The 18,436-nt window shown below is 42.6% G+C and overlaps 1 protein-coding gene across 1 annotated transcript; it reads right to left on the bottom strand.

Annotated features, from left to right (window-relative positions):
• Positions 1 to 1,806: 1,806 nt before the first annotated feature.
• On the bottom strand, positions 1,807 to 12,139 carry FLVCR1 (FLVCR heme transporter 1). Its single transcript, XM_038133124.1, has 10 exons — positions 11,407 to 12,139; positions 8,161 to 8,305; positions 7,481 to 7,621; positions 7,109 to 7,176; positions 6,763 to 6,866; positions 5,530 to 5,640; positions 4,399 to 4,504; positions 4,070 to 4,181; positions 3,493 to 3,560; positions 1,807 to 2,123 (listed from the first exon to the last, which is right to left on the bottom strand). Exons 1-10 carry the CDS (start codon positions 12,055 to 12,057, stop codon positions 2,061 to 2,063), a joined length of 1,569 nt encoding a protein of 522 aa, XP_037989052.1. The 5' UTR covers positions 12,058 to 12,139; the 3' UTR covers positions 1,807 to 2,060.
• Positions 12,140 to 18,436: the final 6,297 nt, after the last annotated feature.

Genomic DNA, 18,436 nt, shown 5'->3' with positions numbered 1-18,436 from the left:
CTTGGAGTTTGTTGTTGTTTAACCTCAGCTATCCACCAAGCCCCAGGCAGCCGCTTGCTCACTCCCTTCCCCACCAGTGGGATTGAGGATGGAATCAGAAGGGTAAAAGCTGAAAAACTTATGGGATGAGACAAAGACAGCTTAATAGTGAAAGCAGAAGCCACACACAGAAGCAAAGAAAAACAATTAATTAATTTACTGCTTCCCATGGGCAGGCAGGTGCTCAACCATCCTCACCAAGTGCAACAGCTGCTTGGGAAGAAAACACCATCACTCCAAACATCCCTCCCTCCCTCCTTCTGACCCCCACTGTACACACTGAACATGATGTCACATGGTCTGGAATATCCCTTTGGCCAGTTGGGGTCACCTGTCCTCCCAACATCCCATGCACTCCCAACTTCCTCACCTCTTCTGACATATGAAAAGCAGAAAAGGCCTTGGCTCTGTGTAAGCCCTGCTCTGCAAGGATAAAACATCTCTGTATTATCAACCCTGTGTTCAGCACAAATCCAAAACACAGCCCCATGCCAGCCACTGTGAAGAAAATTAACTAGCCCAGCTAAAACCAGCACAGAGTTAAATAATTCCACATCCCCAACTCTAACAACCTGTGGAAAACTTCGAGCAGGATTCTGCCTTCTGGATGGCACTGCAACTGTGGGAACTCAAAGACACAGCATCACTGATGGCGCTGAACTTGCAGGCTCAGGTTGCTGAGCTAAAAATGAAATATTTCCAAAAAGTCCACTAACCCAAGTTTGACTTTCCCAGCAATAGTATTATTGTAGTGCTATCAGTTCTGTGGGTGTGTAGATAGAGCACAAGGTAAAGGAGAAAATTTTCAAAAGCACTGCACTGAATAACCTCCATCCCAAATACAGATAAATGAAGTAACAAAAAGTTACTGTTAATAATGTCTGCTCATTTTGCAGCAAAGATGATATAAAAGGAAATATTTGATCAGAAAAAGTGAAAATATCACTATTTTCTTTTCACTATTACTATTACTTATCACTATTTCCTTACAGCTTTTAACAAACTGCAAAAGACATGATTTAAGTTACACAAGCACAGGAATTTCACATGAGACAAGTGATACAATCCATAAAAAGGACAGAACATGTTTTCTGGTACTCCACAAATATTCAGAGGTTTAACACACAAAATGGAATTTCTTCAGCAGCACTGATTAAACTCAAGATGAGGCAGGGATCTTCTTTACAAAGTAAAGGCACTGGCTCTTTGTAAACACGTACTCCTCTCTCTTTAACTGAGAAAGCACTCAAAGTATTCTGTGGAGGAAACTTGTGTGGTAGTGTTCCATTGCTTATAAATATTTCATAACAGAGATATCAAAGGCCTTTGTCCTCCTTTTTTCTGTATTTAATAAGAAATGCTTTTTCTCCAATTTATCTAGTGAGAAACTTTTTAAATCTCCCCAGAAATGCTACAATGAAGTTATAGCAAGAACAGTGTTTTCTCTTATCTGCCTTCTGATACCCAGAAAGAAGTTTCAAGGCAAAAGAAATATCAGATGCCAGTATGAAACACACACGTCATCTCTTGTTTTCAGTATTGTGCTATCACTTTTCCAGAAGGAATCATTGGCTTATTTTCAAATACAGATACATTTAAAATAAAAAATGAACTTGTGAACATCCTCCTGCTGTGCATTTCCCTACTCTTGACTTTTCAAATGCACCAGCAAGACTGAACAAGAAGATACTTCTGATCATGACAACTGTACTTCAAGACTCCTGCTTTTTTCAAGTATGCATCCTGAATGCACATCTCCCTACTGTGGAGAGTGTTCACACAGTTCTTTACTAATGAAACTGCAAGACTTGGAAATGTTACAATAAATATTCCATACAAAGGTGAATTGATTGCATCTTGAGCAAAATGAACTGAGCATCTTCATAGCTTCCAGTACACAGCTACCACCAGTATAAACAAACACATTTCACTACTCATACACACAAATCCAGTGATTACACTAGCTCGTATCGTCCATATCTAACCACTCTTGTGCGTTGCTGAGTCACCTTCTGTCAGCTTCATAAAGCTGACTGAATCTTTAATGTAGTGCTTTCAGATTCTACAGGACTGTCAACTGGTACCTGAAGAGGGAAATAAAAAAGTAAAAACACAACAGGAATTAAGCTGTTATTCAACAGAATTATACTCAAACTCAGTATTCTTGGGCAATTATTAGGTTAGGCTCCAGCAGTATATGAAGTTAATTAGCCCAATTAAGCAAATTATATGAAACCCTATTTTCTTTTATTTTTGCAATAAGAGAGCCCAAACATAGAATTTAGTTTCTTAGTATAACTCTAAAGTATATATTTACTGCATATAAGTATCTGTCACATGAAGATTGACTTCCCATTTTTTTTCTCTGTTACATTTAACCACAGTAGAATCTTGATCAAGGTTCAGTATCAAAGTGATATTGTACATTATTAACACAGGCAGGTCTCAATCATGCATGGCAACATCAGGGCGAGGACTGCAGCTTTTCTTACACCCTGGCTAATATGAATGAAGCTGTGTGATGATCTAGGCTAATTAACGAGGTGATGATGGGAAGCAGATAAGTCATGAACAGCTCCAACCCCTGCTGGGAAACCCACAGGATGCCACACGGAGCACACGCAGCTGCCAACAGGTTTCAGGTTCAAGTTAGCTCAGGCAGCACCAGCTCGAAGTTTCTGAACCTCATACAGACACTAACAGTGTGCAGTCGGTCACAGATGATCAAAAGCTGCTGGGCATGCAAGACACCTACACAAAAATAAGCATGGCAGAGGATCTTGTGATGTCTGACTCCAAAAAGCTGTCTCATATCTTGATCCAAACAATCAAAAACCCACAGCACTGAAAAAATTTTCCACTGAGAGCTTTATTTCTACTACTAACTGTAGTAGCTTAGAAAAGCTGCTGAAACATGGAGCCTTATGATCATCAGAAAATGCTATGCTCACTCTTCCTTTAAATTGAGAGAGTCAGCAGGAGAACAAACCCAGCTCTTCATGCAGCACTGCACAGAAACTCCAGCATGGCTTCTGTTTATCAGACACTGACTTCATCTGAAGAGACTGCAGGTATTTTAAATAAAGTACACAGTCTAAAGGATGGCCTCACAACCCAATAAACAAAAAGGCTTCACAATTTACAGTGATTCCCTGCTATTATGAAAAAGCAAGATTCAAGCAATAAAATTAATAATATTAGCCACTTTAAATTCAAATATTCAAAAAAGTCAAAAAAATTCTGAGAGCAGAAGTTTTTTCAGTTTTTTTCACGGGAGTTAAGGAGAAAAACAGATATGGGAGAGCACCATCCCATGTGGCTCTGTTGCTCAAAACCAACATGGGATCAGTCATAAGACTTTGTCAAGTACTCTTTTGCAGCTGCTATTGTTATGCCAGTAGAAGTCAAGCATTCAAGTAGGTAATACATCATGGTAGAAGAGTCACCACTTACAGCTTTAACGTCCAAGTTCATTATCCCTGAATTCACATTGTGTCTTCGCAAATCTGATTTTATTAAGGCTGAGAAAAGAAGGAAAAAGGAAAGCTGGTTCACACCTTTGCAGTGGCATGCAATTCAAGGGAAATGTTTGCAGGGTGCAAGCACACAGAAGCTGCTTTCAGTGTATTTTCGAAATACCCCTATTTTTTCTTTGCAGTTTGAACTCACTGACAATTTGAACTTGCTCCTTACAAAGCACACAAAGACAATAAAATCTTTCAAACCACAAGCACTTAAAGAAAAGCTTGATAGTTCAGCACTTTCAGCACATTAGTGAGTCAACATGTGTAAACACTGGCACAGTTCCAGAGTGCATCAGCAATTTCTTGCATTTGGAAAACTGTAAACTGCCTCCATTTGTGCATTTGTTTCTGTTTCTCACCCCACTCTGGCGATGGACATCTGTCACAAATTCAAGACATGTCTCAAGAAATGGGGGTCAGATGGCTGTCCATATATTAGCAACATCATCCTAAAAGCACCTACATTTTCACATTAAAGAGAAGCCATTACTTGCACTTGTAATTACCTGTTAAAATAATGCCCACAAAAATCCAAGCACAAAGAAAGATGTTTCCTGCACGAGGACTGTAGTCTGTTGTGAGCTTTCCTTGAACAAGTGTAAAGACAATTCCAAATATCTATAAACAAACAAGTAACTTCATCAGGATCACACAGAACAGAGTCATCATTTTACCTTTAAAAGTTCCAGGTCACATCTTACAGAAATTAAATTTTAACAAACCAGGACTACAGCAACAAAACAGAGACTTAGCTAAGTCTAAGAAAGCCTTCCTAGACTTGAGCATAATGGCATTCCTGAACATTACTTCACTTGAAGAAATAAAATGCTGTAACCTGTGCTGATGCATTAAGGAGACCTGAGGAAGTGCCTTCAGACTCTGGATATGTAATTTCCACAGCAAATTCAAACCCAAGTGGAAGATAACCAGTCATGAAGAACCTGTTGAAGAGAAGAGTAAGACAATGACAGGTGTGACCTTCATCCATTACTACAGCTAAGAAAACTTAACATACACACATGGTGTTATGAATTAGCTGGGATTCTGAATTGTCATGCGTTCATGACTTAACAGAATTCAATAATTCCAAATAGTAGTGACTGCTTCATTCCGTCGCATAATTCCAGAATTTTAGCCACTCATCTTTCTCTTTAGGGCAAAGCTGTTAAAACAGGTTTGTTCTATTTCCCATAACCACCATACATATGAAACAGCCTTTGCAAAGGAGTCTGCCAGCCACTCCATACTAGAAGACAATTACTTTCATATGAAAGCCATGCACAAACATTATCATTTGATCAGCCCAAATATCCATGCTGGAGGACAAAAAGAGACTATGAGAAGGGAGTGAGGCTGTACACTTGAACACCTGCTGGAAGCTGCTATGGAAGAAGCTGAGGAGACCGATGGATGATAGGAAGAGAAAAGGCTTAAAATGCAGCTGAGGTTGGTTGACTGGTTTTTAAACTGAAACTCTCAAGACACTTCTGGTCTCATCTTGACTTCTGTGTCTGAATACAGCAACATTCCCTCAGCCCCTCTTGAGGCTATTAGATCAAGTATCTATGAGCACAGCAAACAAAGCAACCAGCATGTTGCTCGGGCTATCAAAGTATAGATTAATGAAAATGCAGAGAAGCCAGTCTTCCTAGATCTGCTCAGTTAAACTCTAATCACCTACACACTGGTCAAGAGAAAGCTTCAACTTTACTGCAGACAGCTTTTTGAATTGGAACCAAGCAAATTGACCACATAGAGACCTCTCTTAGGTCCATAAAATGGTAAATGAAATTTACTGAAAAGTGAGTTACTTTAGCTTTATTCTGATGTAACAGAAGAAGAAACCCTATCTGTACTGGGAGCTAAAGGCATAGGCTGAGACCATGTAAAATTATCTAGGTAAAACATTTAAATATGTTTCAGAACAGAAATGCAGTAAGTCTTGTAGTGTTCTTTAATTGCTCACCCAAGCACTCCTCCAGTCACGAACACTACTATAAGGTATCCGAGGTCCAGGGTGAAGGTAAATACCAGCAACCCAATGAAAGAGAGAATGTAAACAATCAAAGTAGTTTGCCTGCAACCCAACAACAACAACAAAAAATTAGCATTGTTCATAGAAGGCCGTAGCACATTGCTGAAGCATGGAAGGGTAACACGAACATTACATAAGCCATTCTAAAGCTATAAAATTTGCTTCATGTAATTCTGCCTCAAACTTAGCATGCAGAGAGCACATTCCTGAACCCTTCATTATCTTGGTTATCTGGCTGCTTCACTCAAGGCTAAGGACACTTACTCAAACTCTCGAAGAATGGACAACCACAGCACATACTACTACCTTCAGACTATTTTAGTTCTCTGCTATGCTGTACCTCTTGGCCATTCTGCAGTGCTGCCCTTTACACAATACATCAACACAGGAGCAGCTGAGTCCAACACTATGAGCAATAAAAGTCAGCCTACCAAGAGGCAAGTCAAACAAATCTCATTACAGTGTTCTATTTATTTTGAATCTGGAAGAACGGATGTCTTCCAAATTCTTAAAGCACATATTGGTAAGCCAAAACACATGCAGAAACAAAGCCAATCTACAGCATTAACATCCATTAGGCTTGTAGAGGCACATAATGTACTAAGTGTCACAGGGGAGAACTAATCCATCACAAACAGTGCTCCAGGGCAGTGCTCGCTCCTGGGGGCACAACACCATGGATGATAGACCCAGGAGCTCCTACCCCAGAAGAGAGCTCTGCTCCATGGTCATCCCCTGAATTAAAGCCAACATTACACTTACTAATAGGATCAGGAGTAGCATAAAAAAAAATTGAGAATCCATCAGCTGGCCATTTTACAAAACAATGCAAGGCAAGCTTTGAGACTTTATGCTTTCCTAGGAGAAGAAGCCCACTGGGCCACCTGGTAAGACCTACAGTGCTTTCCTTGCACTCCTGAAGAGACAGGAGTAGATGACAAATCCCTTTGCATTCTGCTCCCTCATTTCTTTTGGCCAATAACTAGTAATAGTATCAAGCTTTTGCTGTAGCTGCAGAAACTTCTCTCCATCAAGGCCACTAAAAGATCAGGGACCAACTGCATTTCATCAGCAGATCATTTCAGCCCTTATGGTGGAGTATTTTCCTAATGCAATTGCACCACTCTCCTACCCCTAACCCCACACATGCCTACCCACACTTACTTGTATGTTTTAGTGTAATCCAGCCACAAACCACAAATAATCGAACCCACCATTCCTGCCACCACCAGAGTCAAGCCAATTCTCCCAGCGTTCACTTCTTCTCCCTTTCAACAAATATTTATATGGTGCTCATTAATAATTGCTTCCATTCAGAGTCAAGTTCAGACCTCTTGGCAGTCATAAGTGCAAACAAACATTCCTATGACTCCCACAGCTGTATGGCACAAGAAACTGTACAGAGGTATAAAAGAAATCAAATGTCTGAGCACACATAACACCTACAAAATTAATATCACCTCTGCAAATGTACAGTGAAAAAGAGAAATAAGAGATCCAAGAAACTTACCTCATAATGAGTTACTATCATCTGGTTTAATAATGTGGAGACAGAATAAAATGCCCCAGTCATAATACCTGCAGCACCAAGAAAAAAGCTTCAGTTATTCCAGGTGCAGCCATGCTGAGTTGTTACCCTAAAGAATTCATCTTCTGACATATAAGACTCACAATACAAAACCTTTTATGTGCCAGGTAAAATCTCTTCACTGGACCTATAAGTGGTATTTTGCATCCTTACGGATTTTTCAGCACTGGCACCTGAGTAAATAAAAGTTTGACACTCCCTCCCCCATAGAAAAACCCAACAATTAAAATTCTGTGTGCTTCTGGCCCGCATTTGAACCTTTCTGCCAGGCTACAAGCAGATAGCACCACTTACCATAACTGATTAGCAAAAGTATAAATGGAATATTTTTGAACAAGTTAATAATGGACTGCTTGTAGGAGTAATCCTCAGGAGGTTTAGTTTGCAGGACTGCTTGAGAATGACTGGGAGGGTATTTGGGCTTCTCTTCAAACACTGGGGAAAAAGAAGAAGGAACAATTTTTGATTAATCTCTACTAAACTAATGTGATTTTTTTTTTAAGTGTTTCAGCTTGATGAATTTCAGGAGAGTGAATTAACACAGGAGAGTAGTTTTAACAACTCCATGAAAAAAAAAAATTCTAGATTTTCTCATGGAAGAAGTGTCACATCCACAAAGAATGTGTTATCTGGTCACATCTGATTGCTACCAAAATACGGTCAAAGACAAACTTCGTCTGCAATACATCAGGACCTTTGTATATAAATTGTAAGATTAACAAAGTGAATTAACATTGTATCATAAATCCCTGCAGCAAAGAAACTGAGAGAACTAAATATTCTGAAAGAAATCACCCCATGTGAAGCACGGCATAGAGTGAAATGGCTTTGCTTAACCCTGTCACAACAGGTAAGTGAACACAAACTGGAAAAATTGTAACCTCAACTACTTTGAGCAGTCAGCTGCTTTAAAGTGAGACATTGTAAACACCTCCTGTAGCCAGCATGTAAATTCCAGAAATTTAAACACTTACCAACTCCTGCTAAGAAGAACAAAAGTGTGGACACTATCGCTGTTCCGTAGAACATGATGCCGATGTTATGTGCCATAAGATCAATATCATTCGGTGTATTTGGGACCAAAACAGGCGGCAACAAAAAGCCAATTGCAGTACCAAGCTATAAAGAAAGAAAACAAAACCAAAAATAATTTCCCTCTCAACATAAGAATTAACAGAAGTGAAAAGTCTTACCAGGTAGAATTTAGAATTGTTATCATAATAAACATTAATAAAACTTGAGTATCACACTTCTGAGCCACTTGCTCTTGATGTTGTTTTACAAGCAGATCTTCTATAATTCATGTTTAATCTTTTCACTTCTCAACTGAACTACAATACCACACTTAGTGCACATATTTACACTACACATAGTATTTATACAAGAATCTTTGTACTTCTCCAAGAACCTTTCACAGGAAATGAAAGTACCATGCGTGAGCATGAATTTGTATCAGTAATCCTGCAACTGAAGACCTACAGATGATACAAGATTCCAACTACTCTTGTAGAAATGATCTTCATTTATGTCATGCTCCTGCCACTACAGTAACAAAGCCTGACTGCAAGATTTACTGAAGAAAGACAGAGCAGAGAAAAGCAAGAGAAATACCCTAATTAAGAGCAAACTGTACGATTACTGGTAAGGAAATAAATAAAAATCACAGAATGAAGAAGTAGTTGGTTTGTGTGTGGAGTAAATTCCAATGTAACAACTGATTTTGCATTAAAGTGACATAAAACAGGAACTGAAATTTTGGGGATATATATATATATATACATATATATAAAAAGCATTTTAAAACATGAAGGAACAAGTCCAGGACTATTTCTTCTCTTCTTCTATCTTCAGTTTCTCTCTTCTGCTCCCCCAAAACTTAATAGCATTTTAAAGTGTTGGAACATTTATTTTTAGGTAAAATTAAATGAAAAAAGAGTACCAAAGACTGTTAGAGTAGCAAGCCCGACTATCAGAAAGCACGCACATTAGAGGTGTGCCACTGTGCTTACAAAGCACCCTTTGTGCATGCCCTGATGAGGTTTTTGCTACCTTTTTACCTCCCAGACCATCATATTGACACAGTATCCAGTGGTCACAGGAAGAATTTGTCTCCTTTTGTCCTCACTCTAGTATGTGAACCCTACAAACATGAACTGAGCACACAGTTACTTTTTGTCCTTAGGTATACTTCTTCCTCCCCCAATAGGAGCCAGTGAAGTAACTACAATGTTCCAAACAAAGTCGAGTGATACCATTTTCCATCATATAAATCTAGACAGGCTAAGGCCAGAAGAAAGTGTTCCAATGAGTTTGGCATGCCTCATTTAAGATGCTAAATACTTGTGGAGATCTGGCACTCCCGACAACCCTTGACAGGTACATCAGCTGCAATGATTTGTGCTCCAGCTGCAAACGATCAGCATTCCGAAGAAGTGAGATCTAAATTTTGATAACTGCTCTGTTCCTCCCCTGCCTGCTGTCCCCGGCCGCTGCAGCTCTGAAGTTTCACACAGTATCTGATAAGCAACTGGATGTCCATCAGCTGTGTGGGTTATAGCAACCTGTTCCATGACACAGTACACATTGTGCAATTATGCAGTACAGCGAGTGGGGTGCAGCGACGTGTTCTGTTACACAGTTACACAGTTCACGTTGTGCAATTATCAGTACAGTGAGACCCAGCAGGAATGCGTATGCAGAAGGGAACTGCAGTGGGACACACGGACATTACTTCTAACTTCCAAGTGCCTAACTTCTTGCTACTCTTTCAATCTAGCTTTTGAGAGTTTTTAGGGTTTTCATAAGGAAGTAAAATGCGAAAATAGAAAAATTTTGTTGTTCTATTGACACACTTCAGCAGGCACACTGAGGTCAGTCCTAGCTTCTGGAGGGGAATACACTCCAGAAATACCCACAGCTTGTTTTGTTCACATCCTGATCCTGTTTCCCTTGCCCATCCTTCTCATGGTTCCCATCCACACAATCTCTGCTCTCCCGCTCCTGTCCTACACCACTTCAACCCCACATCTCAGCATCCCAGTGAAGCATCAGTTTCAGGCTCCAAGCTGAATACCTGACACTCTACTGCAGAACTGAAAACCCAGTAACTCCTTGCTACTGGGAGGACTAGTGCATGTCAGAAAGAGCGGAAATTTAGCTGCCAAAGAAACCTTTAACCTCATGCCAGGATACCGATCCAAAATTTTTGCCTCACTGCTGAAACAACCAACAATTTCTGAAATCCTCAATCCAAAAGAGACAGTTGACTTGTCCACCAGAAACCTTCGATGCAAAAAAAAAAAAAAAAAAAATGTTTTGGAAGAACTGCGAACAGCCAGGTATGAGCTAATGAGGGATCAGCTAGGGTTAGGTACACCTTAACTGTAAATGTGCAAAATGATTGTCACTGCTGTCATAATGCAAAGTGCACAAACATAAAACCATTAGACTCACATGATAAAAAACAAATCCCCCATTATCTTAACCAAACTCTACCTATGACCTCAGCCTGCATCAGTGATGCTGATTTGAATCTTAGCAATTTTTTTTTTTTTTTTTGCCACAGGAGGGAAAAAAAAAAAAGTCTGGGACAGTGGCAGGAGGTGAGAATTAGGCTATAGGAGGAAAAAGCATCATACCTGCACCTGTGCTTTCAGATGCACCTGTTCCAGCTCCCTGAAACTGGCCAGGACCAGGGAGCTTGAGGATTTCCGTGACTCAGTTATCAGCTCCCAGCAGTGATGTGTACTATCACAGCGTTACACAAAACTTCAGGAGTCACCAGGGTATTGACTACTGGCACCTGGCAATTAGAGGCCATATTTTAAAAAGAAGAAAAAACCAATATATGTTGTCGCTGGGGCTTTTAATGAAAGTTCACGTAGTTCATACCCCTCCAACCGGGGGTGGATTCAGTCAAATGAATCCAAGTGCCAAAATGCAAGAGAAAGAGGAAGTGGAGCAGGACCACTTCTGAAAAGGTTCTCGACTGAAGCACTGCCGGCAGCTGCTGGAAGCCGCGAGCTGCCACACGCTGCCACATGGCCCGGCTCCCGCACCAACAGGCCGGCCGGGCAGCCCCGCGTCCTCACCCGGACACTCTCCCAACACCACATCCTGGAGAAAGCCTTCTCCCACTTAAGCACCAAGTTTTTAACTCGAAGCCGAACTCCAAGGAAGCCCACTTCTCCGAAGCCCCCCTCGCTGCCCTGCGGCCCTACCTGGTTGCCCAGCACAGCCACGGCGCAGGCGGTGGAGACCTCGGTGGGGCCGAACCAGACGGAGGCGATGCGGGAGGGCAGCCCCAGGATGAAGACCTGGGCGACGGCGCAGACGGCCTGGGCGGCCAGGGTGAGCGGGTAGCGCTGGGGGGCCAGGCTGCCGCACTTGAGCCAGGCGCCCAGCGCGTTGAGCCCCGCGCCCAGCAGCGCCGTGAGGCGCAGCCCGCGGGCATCCAGCAGCCAGGTGGCCGGCAGGATCAGCGGCACGTAGGCCACCATGTACACCATGGACAGCCAGTCGATCTGCGTGAAGGAGACGCCGTAGAAGCCGGCGAAGACGTTGCTGAGGATGCTGTACTGGATCCATTGGAAGGCGTTCACCAGCGAGTAGCAGCTGAAAACGGCCAGCACCGCCAGCCGCCGCCGCGACAGCCGCGTCTCCAGCCGCGCCTCCCGCCGCACGCCGCCCGCCGCCAGCATCTCCTCGGCCTCCGGGGCCGCCTGCTCCCCGCCGCCCGCCGGGGCCGCCCTGCCGCCGCCCGCCGCCTCCTTGCCGGGCAGGAAGCCATTGCAGCGCTGCAGCGGGGCCGCGGCCGCCGGCATCTCCCCGCTCTCCCCCTCCGCCTCCTCCTCGCCGCCGTCCTCCACCATCTCGGCCGTCTCCCCACCCAGCTTCCCCGGCGGCGGGCGCAGCCCGGCTCTGCCTGCCAAGGTCACCTGGCTGTGGCTCCGGCCGCCGCCGCCCCGCCCCGGGGCCGGGCCCGGCAGCCGCGCCCGGCGGGCGGAGCGGGAGGCGGCCCCGAGGGCGGGCGGGACCCGGCAGCGCTGCCGTGGGCGCGGTGGGCTCGGTGGGCAGGGACTGCAGTCCGGGCTGCCGGGAAGTGTTGGGAGTGTGTGCATGTGGAGATGATAGATAGATAGATAGATAGATAGATAGATAGATAGATAGATAGATAGATAGATAGATAGATAGATAGATAGATAGATAGATAGATAGATAGATAGATAGATAGGAAGGATAGATAGATAGGATAGATGATGTAGTTGTTTTGTTGTTTTGTTCACAACTCTGCTCCCGTTTTCTTTGTCCATCTTTCTCGTGGTTCCTTATCTGCACACGATAGATAGATAGATAGATAGATAGATAGATAGATAGATAGATAGATAGATAGAAAGGATAGATAGATAGGATAGATAGGATAGATAGGATAGATGATGTAGTTGTTTTGTTGTTTTGTTCACAACTCTGCTCCCGTTTTCTTTGTCCATCTTTCTCGTGGTTCCTTATCTGCACAATCCCAGCACTCCTGCTCCTGTCCTGCTCCGCTTCAATCCCCACATCCCAACATCTGAGTGCTGTATGTGCGCACACACGCAGACTCACACTTTAAGTCTTTTAAACTGAACTTACAAAGGCTGTGTGACTTTAGCTGGCTGCATGAGAACGATGGGGCGATAGTAATGACGTAAATAATACCCACAATATCTCCAGGGAAGGAGCAGCATCACCTCCTTCCTGTAACCTTTTTGGTGGCTGGTGTGCCCGGCCCAGGCAAGGCTGGGTGGGCACAGACTGGTGCTTTGTGGCCCATCCCTCTCCTGGGCACAGGCAGGGCACCTCGGCTGCTGCTCCATCTGTGCAGGGACACATAGGCTGCACCACATCCAGCACATCCTGGAAAATCCAGGGCTTTCCCCTGCCATATTAAGATTTGTCTCTTTGTGGTGGTGATGCAGAGAAATGTACTGAAGTGATAAGAGACGGATGGGCAGAGACAGAGGCCCAAATTGCAGCAGAGGGTGGCCAGTACAGTGCATTATCAGGGTGTGTGCATCCACCCCAGTCCTTCATTGCCTCCAGAGCCGCAGGCAAAACATTCCTTGTTTCCACTCAACCTCTGAAATTTGATTTGACACATCCCCCAGAAAACTGGCCGTCTGGCTCATGTGCAGATATCACTTCAGTAAGCAATCTTCCCCCAAACCCTGCCCAGTTCATGTCTGCACAGGAGCCGTGTCTGGCAGCCCCTGTCACTGTTTGTAATTCTGCTGCTGCAGACAGTGCCCCCTAATAAAGAGACAGATTATTCTCCGAAGCATAATAAGAAAATACAGAAATAGTTAAGTTTGCTAACAATGTTAATAGTATTTTACTGGTTTCTGTGCGAAATCGTTTGGAACGTGTTCAGCAAATAACACACTGCACATTGTCCATGGGTATGTCAGAGCCTAATCAGCTCTGTCTGGGCTGTGGATACACTCAGCCACCAGTCTTAAGTACCCCCACTAATTAGGAGTTGGTATTTTACTCAAGACTGGTTGACCTATGTAAGCCACAGTTCCTGATCTTATTTACACATGCTTCAAACTATTAATTTGGCCGTGTTTGCTTTCCCTGAGCACTTAGCTGAGCAACAGTAGAAATGATTGCAGGCGCCATGGAATTTTAGAGACTACTGCAAGTAGTCCTGAATTTGCAGGTAAGAGGTGTGTGCAAGAAATCTGCTCTTTAAAAAGAAAGTTACCTATGTCAGATTCAGGCCCTTCTTGCCTCTCTCACTCTTGGAAAAAAAAAAAAAAAAAAAAAAAAGAAAAAAGAAAAAAAAAAAAAAAAAAGCTGATTGATTTCTAGTTTTCCTGTGTAAGATCAGATGCTTGGTAAATTTCTCTCAGTTTCTCTGCCTGACTTGTTCTAAGTACTGCAGCAATGGAGCTTTTTTTTTAAAAAAAACAGGACATCAAGAGGAAGAAGTATAGTGGGAAACAAACATTATCAAAGCAACAGAATAACTGGCTTTCACTTTAGGAATGTATATCCATATTACACATTGTGTGCTGGAAACACAGCTGAGACTCTGTCTGTGCCGGTGCTTGCAGCAGTGGCCCTTCATGGTCTCTGGCACAGGCTGTGGGTGGTCCTTGAGGTCAGGGAAAGGGCTGTGACACTTTGGCTGGTGGAATAGATGTAGTGTTAGCATCCTAAATTATTCTTGTTCTTTTGGAAGAAGGTACAAACACTGATCTACAGCTGACTTCATTTAACATTTTTTCCCCTCGAAATTTGGATGATCTTAAAGTCCATCCAAAGACAGCATTTACTCCTTAAAACCAGATGAAAATAGGCTCTGTTCTCCCACTCTTCCTTTCCCTACTGTTGCACCCTTGCCTGCTTACCGCTACAGCCAGCTAACAACCTCAAAGAACGGTTCAAACTCATCCTGTGCTAAGAATGGCTGGCACATCTCGGGTTGCACCGCCGCCGTGCCCACAGAGCATCATCTGTCTTCCCTGTCCACCCAATGGCTCGGCACACTCAGTGTCATGTGCTTCCTGCACGGAAGTAGTAACGAGACACCAGGGAACTGGAGGGAAAAGGAGAGAGGCCGTGGATGCAGGCGAACTCCGGGAAGGAGACTTCTTCCAGAAAGAAGCAAGTTTATCTACAGCAGATCGACACAGGGGCAAATTCATCTTTGCTACGCTGCGCTGGTCTCAGTGAAATCAAACCCGTTTGATTTTGGTGAGGTCCAACCAATGCGTTTGCATCCTGGGGACATTTATCTCCAGAAGCACCCTCCTAAAAAAGAAAGGAAAAGGCAAACCAAATTTACAATACGATGGCAAAGCTTTGATATCTATCTCCTGCTCCATTTCATAGGTTTCGCGAGCATCACTTCTGATTTACAGCCGTTTGCTCAAAAGGCAAGGCCAAGGACAAAGTTGCCCAGCAAGAGAAAGTTACCCCAGGAGAAACATCCATTGTAGCAGTTCTCTTAAAATGTGAGTCCCTGGATTTCTACATTTCATGGGCAATTTATGAAGCTAAAACCAGAACACTGGTATCAAAGTTTACAGCACAGTTTAGCTTAAAATTGCTATCCGTTTTAAATTTACCCTCTAACTGAAAATGTAGTCTCTCCTGAATACTCCTATGGGTGATAGAGCCAGACCTATCTCAGGTATACCCAAGCATTAACAAAGTTATTTTCCTGAATGCTCTGAAAAGGCCAAAATACCTCTTATGTATCAGGCAGTCTCTGGGAAGTAAGCTATACAAATTTACTCCATAAAACTTATTTCCTTGTATCCGAATTCGAAATGGCAGCCAGGGACCTAACACTTAAATTTTTGGGCTGGAGAAGGTTAAAAGCAATTAGAAAAGTTAAATCCTTACTTGCAGTAGTGTTTTTGCTCCTTGTGTAGCATGTGTGCCATTGAAAGACGAGTGTATCTTCACAATTATTTTGAAACCTAAAATTCATCTTGCGCTACTACATGTTTGTAAAAAAATGTCTCAGAAGGAGCATTTTTAATTCAATCCAGGGCATTTCACAACATACAGGAAACTCATCTGTAGAGTGTTGCTTTCAGGGTGTTAGTAGCTTTTGGACACGCCTAGCTGGGTTATCTCAGTCATATCAATTCCTAGTTATGTCCTCCTTCCAAACCTCAAAATGGTATCTAAGCCCCCCATAAAAACCCCACAGTTCAATCCATCTTTGGAAAGCATGAGGCCAAAGTTAGGAGTCTGAAATGGAGATTGTAGAATATTGCTAAAATTCCAGCAATTCTAAAACAACCCTAGAAATTTTATGTACATCAGACACACAGTGAAGACTTCCAGATCTTCTGGTTTTAATGTTTCAAACCATGTATCTCAGTCTGCTAGAAAAAAGAAAAAAAAAAAACCAAACAAAAAAAACCCGAAAACAAACAAACAAAAAAAACCCCAAAAACAACCAACTTTATTTTACAATGTATTTATATCTTGGTTATGATTGTCAATGCAAAAGCTGATCTATCCAAGCAGAGAAAACCTACATGACAGGAGTGCACCAGGTCCTCGTCTCCCAGATGAGTTGTTTAAAAAAGAAAACCTCAGCAGCTCAAGAAAGGGATTTCGGAACAAAAGATCTGAAGCCATCCAACTGAGCTAGAAATGAACTATTTTAGCTGGATATTAAACAAAGCTCAATAAGTTGGACTTGAAATAAAGTAGTTGGACAGTCACACGCCTAAATATCTTGGTGGAAAGCTCAGAGAGAATTCAGGGGAAAACGTAAACATCCTTTTCCTCCTATGCAGTCCTCATTCCAGCTACATTTGCCCACAAGATAAAGCCAGAACCCTCAACTGAAGAAAAAGCATTTGCAACTCAAGGCACTTGCCTGAAATTTGTTTGTAGCTCCAGGAGTTTGCCTGGCCACCCCAATTTGGGAATACGACTGCCCACAGTAGGCATGTTTGCCAATGACCTGGGTTCAATTTCTGATGTATTGATAAGAATATATAAGTGCAGAGAAAAGGTCTGAATTTTAAAATATGGGTAATTAACTTCTCTACTGTAAACAATAGAAATTTGTGTACCTGGGTGTCTCAATCCGTACAAAAGATGCAGAAACATACATCTGGCACTTCTGCTTGGCTGCCATCTGCTTTTAATTTTGTAGCTAGCAATCAATTTCATGTCGGTAATGGAATTTTACCCCTGAGTTTCCTAGCAAAGCAAGCAGGGGAAAAACTACTGACACAAAATAAATTTTTAATACAAAAGAATCATCATGTCAACAAATATAGTTGGCAAAATTTATCAGGTTCTTATTCTCCAAGATTAACAGGCTCTTCATATATTACAAAAAATGTAACTTTCCTTTGAATCCTTTATGCACAGTAAGAAAAGTGTATATGCCCACAAATAAAATAATAAAATGTATGGTCTGTAGAAGGGTTGTCTTAGATGAACACTCTCTTTTTTGATCAGCATTCGTTCACTGGAAGGTCATTAAATTTGGGGAAAGGCTTGGAGGCATTTTCAGTGTTACATCACAGATTCCCTCCACTGATACACCAGCACAGCAATGTGCTGTCAGGCAATCCTGATGACTTGGGTAAATTTCCTTACTAAAAGACAACCAAAAAGCTGACAGGTGACATCAACCTGGACCATCAGAGGCCTGTGGAACAGGAGGGATTGGAGAAGCTGTACAGACACAGCCAGGTGCATCTGTGTGTGTTCCGCCACAGCTCGAGGAACTGCTGGGCTGCAGTTCATCCCACACCAAACAGCACACCTCAGACGTGGCAGGATTCCACTAACACACTCCACTTTGCAACTCAACTTACAAGAATTCAGTAATGTGGGCATTTTCTCTGTTGGCTGCAGCAGGACCACAAGTAACTAAGTCAGAGGTAGCCTCTGTGGATGCAGAATGTCCACAGAGAGCTCCTGCTCCCTTCCCATCTGCATAGGAATGATGAGCAATCAGCTGGTGAAACCACTTTTCAGAGCAACAACAATAAAATCTTCACTTCTAGGATGTCTCAGAGTTACAAAAAAAAAAAAAAAAAATAAAGCACTATGCTCTTGAAAACACATGGTGCAACTCTCCTTCACTACCTGATTCATTACACTTTACCTGCCTGGTCCATGCACACAGATCCTTTGAAAATTAAATGGAAGGGACATGTGATTTTGAAGCCTCTCAGAGCCTGGTATGAAAATGTGTTTTAGAGACAGATTGCTCACCCAAGCTTGAGAAACATTGCTACTTTTACTGTTGAGGAAAACCAAATATTTAGTAACAGCTTGAAGTTCCCAATTTGTCTCTGAAGAGGTTATCAGCAGGAAGAGAGCCTTTAAAGGTCTACATGCATTCGATGGGGGAGATGCTGGCTGACCTCAGCTTAACTAAAAATCAGCAGGATTTTTTTTTTTTTTTGTTTAGACTGAGTAACAATAAAAGAATCCTGCCCAGGACCCTGGCTGTGAGAGTACATTATGGAAAATCCATTGACATTCCAGCAACGTTAATCATTCTAACAGGAAGTCAGACAGACAGACACCAGGGACTCTCCTTGTTGGAGCTCCTGTGTTGGGAAAGCACTCCCAACAGTTCTCCAAAGACCCTTTTGAACGGTAGTCTTTTGCACCATAGCTACAACATATAAACTATTTCAGATTAGCTGCAAACCCAGAATCTTTCACAGAAAACTCCCTCCCTTTTGCTGTCAGGGGAGACACACTTAGTGC

This window comes from Motacilla alba, chromosome 3 (genome assembly GCF_015832195.1).
Source record: "Motacilla alba alba isolate MOTALB_02 chromosome 3, Motacilla_alba_V1.0_pri, whole genome shotgun sequence".
Lineage (NCBI taxonomy): Eukaryota > Metazoa > Chordata > Aves > Passeriformes > Motacillidae > Motacilla > Motacilla alba.
This window is presented reverse-complemented; position numbering and strand designations above follow the sequence as displayed.

Bases quoted from the DNA above. Each gene is read 5' to 3' on its own strand.
- FLVCR1 (XM_038133124.1), bottom strand. From the start codon at position 12,057: ATGGTGGAGGACGGCGGCGAGGAGGAGGCGGAGGGGGAGAGCGGGGAG. The intron at 7,177-7,480 runs GTAAGTGGTGCT...TTGGTGCTGCAG, and splicing joins ACTTTTGCTAATCAGTTATG to GTATTATGACTGGGGCATTT. The intron at 2,124-3,492 runs GTAAGTGGTGAC...TTCCCTCTTCAG, and splicing joins TGAACTTGGACGTTAAAGCT to GTACCAGTTGACAGTCCTGT.